The 7076-nt window shown below is 49.3% G+C and overlaps 1 protein-coding gene across 3 annotated transcripts in view; it reads left to right on the top strand.

Annotated features, from left to right (window-relative positions):
• The window catches only part of LOC106908549 (receptor-type tyrosine-protein phosphatase mu-like), a 121473-nt gene extending 114779 nt beyond the window's left edge, over window positions 1–6694 (top strand). For all 3 annotated transcript variants that reach the window (XM_088013253.1, XM_088013254.1, XM_088013252.1), the window contains 8 exons: window positions 4–139; window positions 1785–1934; window positions 2334–2507; window positions 2585–2716; window positions 2786–2911; window positions 4417–4580; window positions 4912–5047; window positions 5278–6694. In XM_088013253.1, the coding sequence (XP_087869379.1) occupies window positions 4–139; window positions 1785–1934; window positions 2334–2507; window positions 2585–2716; window positions 2786–2911; window positions 4417–4580; window positions 4912–5047; window positions 5278–5331 (1072 nt within the window). In that variant the 3' untranslated portion in view covers window positions 5332–6694. The remainder of the gene's footprint in view (window positions 1–3; window positions 140–1784; window positions 1935–2333; window positions 2508–2584; window positions 2717–2785; window positions 2912–4416; window positions 4581–4911; window positions 5048–5277) is intronic.
• Window positions 6695–7076: the final 382 nt, after the last annotated feature.

Below are 7076 nucleotides of genomic sequence, written 5' to 3'. Positions count from 1 at the left end.
CAGCGCGGGCGCGGGCCGGACCGGCTGCTTCATGGTGATCGACATCATGCTGGACATGGCGGAGAGAGAAGGCGTCGTCGACATTTACAACTGTGTCAGAGAGCTGAGGGCGCGAAGGGTCAACATGGTGCAGACCGAGGTACACACACACACACACACACACACAGAAAGAGAGAGACAGACTGTGGAAGAACCACAGTTCTGGTTCTGTTGGACCTCAGTGTTGATCAAGTTTCTGAAACAACTGGTGAGCTGGTCGGACTCTCTGGTCCAGTTCTGGACTGGTTCCAGTCTGACATAAAGAACTGGGATTTCTTAGTTTCAAACTTCTCAGAGAGGTCAGAGGTCACATGTGGGATTCCTCAAGGCTCCATTCTGGAACCCCTTTGATTCAATATCTATATTCTGCCACTAGCTCAGGTTATCGATCACAGCTTCAGTTGTTCCATCTGTAAACCACAGATCAGGCTGACCTCTGACCTCTGACCTGAGCCTCCAGAGCCACATAAAGCCGGTTCCTCAGTGGACCTTCCAGCAGCTGCAGAACATTCAGGCCCAGAGGACTAAAGTCTGAGACCAGAGAAACTCATCCAGGATTTAGTGGTTTGATTCCTGCAGCAGGTCAGACTGACAGACCAGAAGCTGCAGCTGGAGATCTGACTAGAACCAGGAGGGTAGAGACACCACCTGGTTCTACACCACCCAGTTCTACACCACCTGGTTCTACATCACCTGGTTCTACACCTCCTGGTTCTACACCACCTGGTTCTACACCACCTGGTTCTACACCAGCCGGTTCTACACCACCTGGTTCTACACCTCCTGGTTCTACACCACCTGGTTCTACACCACCTGGTTCTACACCACCCGGTTCTACACCACCCGGTTCTACACCACCTGGTTCTACACCACCCGGTTCTACACCTCCTGGTTCTACACCACCTGGTTCTACACCACCTGGTTCTACACCACCCGGTTCTACACCAGCCGGTTCTACACCACCCGGTTCTACACCACCCGGTTCTACACCAGCCGGTTCTACACCACCTGGTTCTACACCACCTGGTTCTACACCACCCGGTTCTACACCTCCTGGTTCTACACCATCTGGTTCTACACCACCTGGTTCTACACCACCCGGTTCTACACCACCCGGTTCTACACCACCTGGTTCTACACCACCCGGTTCTACACCACCCGGTTCTACACCACCTGGATCTACACCACCTTCTGACTCTAGACTCTGGTTCTGCTGTGCATCAGAACCAAACATGAACAAGAAGCATTCAGCTTCTATGCACCAAAAAATCTGGAACAAACTTTCAGAAAACTGAAAAACAGCCGAAACCCTGAGCTCTTTTCAGTTTTGCTATAGATTAATAATGGAACACTGATCAATATTTCTGAAGCAATATGTTGATTTATATTGATGACGATGTGGTGAGAATCAGCAAAATGTGAAATGTTTTTTCATAATTCTGACATTGAACTTCCTTGTTGCCCTGGCCCCTGACCTTTGACCCCTGCTGCTGACACACCCTCACCATCCTCCTCTTCCTCACTCTGAGCCCAGTGAGGAAGACAAAGCTCCTCAGGTCGCTTCGTCTCCTGACGTCCTCCAGCTGACAGGAAGTGACAGCAGCACAACGTCCCGCTCTTCCTCCAACTTTTAATGTCACTCTTCCTCCTCCTCTTCCTCTTGGGGACATAAATCATGGCTGACATGACATTTCCCCGTCCTGCTGTCTGTCGCCATAACGCCGTCCGTCCCTCTGTGTCCACAGGAGCAGTACGTCTTCATCCATGACGCCATCTTGGAGGCGTGTCTCTGCGGAAACACCACCATTCCGGCCAATCAGCTGCGTTCGCTTTACTATGAGATGAACCGATTGGACCCCCAGACCAACTCCTGCCAGATGAAGGAGGAGTTCAGGGTACGGCCAGCAGGGGGCAGTGCCACCAGCACATGATTAAGACTGGAGGATCATGGGAAATACCAAATGTTAAGAATTAAATATAAAAACAAACTTAAATTTGTTTTACACCACCTCTAACCCCATAAATGACTAATTTTTAGTAATTTTTTTTACTAAAAATCATATTTTTAGTAAACATGTATTTATTTGTTTTAAAAGTTCAGATTACAGTAAGCTATTATTCATTATTATTATTATCGATACTAATAACAATAATAATAAATTATTTTAAAATGAAGTAAATCTTAAAGTTTTTCTCTGTTGATCCATAAAGTCCAGAATATTTTGCCCTGAATCCGTTTCATGTTTTCTCTCCAACCTTCTCATCCAACATGGCTTCCGTCTGCACACGCTCAGACCCTCAACATGGTGACACCCACCCTGCGCGTGGAGGACTGCAGCATCGCGCTGTTGCCTAGGAACCACGAGAAGAACCGCTGCATGGACGTTCTGCCGCCGGACCGCTGCCTGCCCTTCCTCATCACCATCGACGGCGAGAGCTCCAACTACATCAACGCCGCGCTCATGGACGTACGTCATGCTGTGCTAGTGCTAACACTAGCAGGGTTCTGCCGTGTGACGTCACTTCCTGCGTTGGTGTGTTGCAGAGCTACAAGCAGCCATCGGCCTTCATCGTTACCCAGCATCCTTTGCCCAACACGGTCAAGGACTTCTGGCGCCTGGTTCTAGACTATCACTGCTCATCCATCGTGATGCTGAACGATGTGGATCCCGCCCAGGTGAGGTCAAAGGTCAGTGGCAAGCCGTGAGCCACGTGGTCCGGTGCCTGATGGACATCTCTGTCTCAGCTGTGTCCCCAGTACTGGCCGGAGAACGGCGTCCACCGCCTCGGCTCGCTGCAGGTGGAGTTTGTCTCTGCGGACCTGGAGGAGGACGTCATCAGCCGCATCTTCAGGATCTATAACACTGCCAGGGTGTGTTTGATCTTCACACCTTCCGCTTCCGGGTCTGGAGCCTACATCCCCCCAGTTGCCCTGAACGCCTCATACACTTCCGCTCTCCTTTTTAAACACCTTCCTGCTAACTTCCTGTCAACCTCCTGCTAACTTCTGCTAACTTCCTGTCAACCTCCTGCTAACATCTGCTAACTTCCTATCAACCTCCTGCTAACTTCTGCTAACTTCCTGTCAACCTCCTGCTAACATCTGCTAACTTCCTGTCAAACTCCTGCTAACTTCCTGTCAACCTCCTGCTAAATTCTGCTAACTTCCTGTCAACCTCCTGTTACATCTGCTAACTTCCTGTCAACCTCCTGCTAACTTCTGCTAACTTCCTGTCAACCTCCTGCTAACTTCCTGTCAACCTCCTGCTAACATCTGCTAACTTCCTGTCAACCTCCTGGTAACTTCCTGTCAACCTCCTGCTAACATCTGCTAACTTCCTGTCAACCTCCTGGTAACTTCCTGTCAACCTCCTGCTAACTTCTGCTAACTTCCTGTCAACCTCCTGCTAACATCTGCTAACTTCCTGTCAACCTCCTGCTAACATCTGCTAACTTTCTATCAACCTCCTGCTAACTTCTGCTAACTTCCTGTCAACCTCCTGCTAACATCTGCTAACTTCCTGTCAACCTCCTGCTAACTTCCTGTCAACCTCCTGCTAAATTCTGCTAACTTCCTGTCAATCTCCTGTTACATCTGCTAACTTCCTGTCAACCTCCTGCTAACTTCTGCTAACTTCCTGTCAACCTCCTGTTACATCTGCTAACTTCCTGTCAACCTCCTGCTAACTTCTGCTAACTTCCTGTCAACCTCCTGGTAACTTCCTGTCAACCTCCTGCTAACATCTGCTAACTTCCTGTCAACCTCCTGCTAACTCCTGCTAACTTCCTGTCAACCTCCTGCTAAATTCTGCTAACTTCCTGTCAACCTCCTGCTAACATCTGCTAACTTCCTGTCAACCTCCTGCTAACTCCTGCTAACTTCCTGTCAACCTCCTGCTAAATTCTGCTAACTTCCTGTCAACCTCCTGTTACATCTGCTAACTTCCTGTCAACCTCCTGCTAACTTCTGCTAACTTCCTGTCAACCTCCTGCTAACTTCCTGTCAACCTCCTGCTAACATCTGCTAACTTCCTGTCAACCTCCTGGTAACTGCCTGTCAACCTCCTGCTAACATCTGCTAACTTCCTGTCAACCTCCTGCTAACATCTGCTAACTTCCTGTCAACCTCCTGCTAACATCTGCTAACTTCCTATCAACCTCCTGCTAACATCTGCTAACTTCCTATCAACCTCCTGCTAACTTCTGCTAACTTCCTGTCAACCTCCTGCTAACTTCCTGTGGCATCCACTGACGTCTTGCTAACTTCCTGCTAACTTTGTGAGAACTTCCTTCCTTTGATCCAGCTCTCCACCCACATCTCAGGTGCATTTGATTTAAAGCCTGTCCCTGTACCCGTCTCCTCCCGTCCCCCTCCAGCCGCAGGACGGGTACCGCATGGTGCAGCAGTTCCAGTTCCTGGGTTGGCCCATGTACCGGGACACACCCGTCTCCAAGCGCTCTTTCCTGAAGCTCGTCCACCAGGTGGACAAATGGCAGGACGAGTACGACGGCGGTGAGGGACGCACCGTCGTCCACTGCCTGTGAGTCTACACACAGTACTATTCTGTACTCCATGTGGTAACGGCTTTAACTGGTGAAGCTGCTCTGATATTTCTGATCCACACTCTGACACGACTCGGTTCTGTTGGACGAGTCCTTCTGGAACCACAGCAAGCCCACTGAGGAGGACCGGGCTGGGGTACCGGCGGTACTGGGCCAGTGGACCTACTGTGGTTCCAGTAGGACTCGTCCAGCAGAACCGTTGCTGGTCTCCTGTGTCTTCAGTGATGTTTTGTCTCCATCTGGTGGTCAAATAGAGGAGGGGTGCTGTTTTTCTCTGAGCATGTCCCTTCCCTTCATGTCCCCCCCCAGGAATGGCGGCGGGCGCAGCGGCGTCTTCTGCAGCGTCAGCATCGTGTGTGAGATGCTGAGGCAGCAGCGATGTGTGGACGTCTTCCACGCCGTCAAGACGCTCAGAAACAACAAACCCAACATGGTGGACCTGCTGGTGAGGCTGAGAAACTTTTTATTTATCACCATTATTATCAAAATTATTATTATTAATATTTTTATATCTTATTATTTTATCATTATTATCCAAATTATTAGCATTATTTATTTTTAAAAGGTCATTAATATCGTCGTCTCTTTTTATACATTCTGGACTTTATATTAATTATATTATTAATTATTTTATATGAATTTATTATATTAATTATATATTATGTGTCTCCACAGGAACAATATAAGTTCTGCTATGAAGTGGCTCTGGAGTTCCTGAATTCTGCTTAGCTGGGATCACCACACCCTTCATCACCTCCTTCTCCTCCTCCTCCTCCTCCTCCTCGTTGTGCTGCAGGAGGAAGAGGAGGAGGAAGGTGTCTCCTGCCCTGTTGGACAGACAGTAAGCATGGACACCCTGACTGTCCTCTTTGTCGTCTTGTTGGTTTTTCTTGTGTCATAAACCTGGCAGTGACTTGGACTGAAGCTCCGCCCACCTGCGATGACCTCATCCTGTCCAGGTCCGGGTCTTCCTGGATGGCAACAGGACAACGTCCCACTACTTGGACACCTTGACTCAGCAGAACCAGTCCTGCCTTCAGGAAGTCTAGTCATCAGTTCTGCTGCCGTCTTGTGATTAGCAGCAGAACTGCACCAGCGCCGACCCAAAGACCGGACATGAGGTTCTGTCCGTTCCTTTTATCTGCTTCTGTTTTTATTTGTGGAAGTCCAAAGAGACATGCATGTTGTAAATGGTTCCTCCAGAACTCCAGCCGTCCTCACAGATTCAAAGACCTTCTTCTGGTTCTGGACAGTCTTCCTGCAGACCGCCGGACCGGTCCTCTGCTGGGGGCCCAGCTATGAGCCATGTGGGACACCGTCCATTCAGTCAGAGACGGACAGTCTGAAGAGGCTCTGTGATCAGACCGGATCACAGGAACTCGGGTTCTCCTGGTTTTGGTTCTGTTCATGTGCTGGACCTCAGACTGATGGACACAACCTCTGGTTGCCATGGAAACCATTAAAAGATTGTGATGTGGTCAAACAGTGTTTGCACTGTGTAACCTGGATCACATCAGGCATTAAACCGGTTTAATCCTGATCACACCAGTTCTAAACCGGTCCAGTATTGGATCAGTTACTGATGTAGTCTGGTCAGGAGCTCGGCATCATGGGACATTTCATCTCCCAGGTTTCCATGGAAATGGCCTGTTGCAGTAGCGTAGTTCACCTTGGAGAACACCAGGGGTCAGTGTTCATCTTCTGTCTTCTTCCTTGGTGTTTTGTATTGCTGAAACTAACTGGACCGGACGGGGCCTCACTTTGGACCTTGGTTCTGGTCCCCTTCTGGCAGCCTGGTTCTGGTGGGTCCGGTCCGTTTGGGCCCGGTCTGTGTGAATAGTGTACATAGGGAGTATTTATTCCTTTGCTGTCGTCGTTCTTGTGAAGCGCAGAGGCTGACAATCATGGCAGAAGATCTTCCTGTTCCACCATCAGAACCACAGCAGCGCCGGCGGTCCAGTCGGATGGTTCTGACTCTGTCCCGGTTGTGACTGGACCCAGTTAAGGCTCGGTTCTGGTGCTGAGAAGAACATCACTGTAATGAAAGCTTTTATTTATGTTGTATCATTCCAATAAAACTGAACACACCGCCTGAAGTCTCTGAATGTACACACCACACATGCTGGACCGGACTGGGTTCTGGTTCTGCAGAAAGTTCATGTCATTTCCACATCAGTTCACCGGTCCGGTCCGGTCCGGTCCAGGTGGGCTGCCACCTGAAGAGCTGGCATTACCATAGTAACCACCCCTAGCCTTCAGCTGCACAGTTTTTCCATCACTTTTATAAAACTAACCTTGCCCTGTATACACAGAAACTACCAGTTTTCCTTTGACTAGGCCACTAAGCAGCCTTATTATTCTTCATCAGGTACCATCTCTGGTACGGGTTCTGGTACCAGTTGCAGGCACAACTTTTCATTCTCTTTCTGGATTCGTTCGGGACCTATGAACTTTGGTTTCTACCTCATGCTTTC

This window comes from Poecilia mexicana, unplaced genomic scaffold, assembly GCF_051168715.1.
Source record: "Poecilia mexicana isolate PSO_F unplaced genomic scaffold, ASM5116871v1 scaffold_15, whole genome shotgun sequence".
Lineage (NCBI taxonomy): Eukaryota > Metazoa > Chordata > Actinopteri > Cyprinodontiformes > Poeciliidae > Poecilia > Poecilia mexicana.
This window is presented reverse-complemented; position numbering and strand designations above follow the sequence as displayed.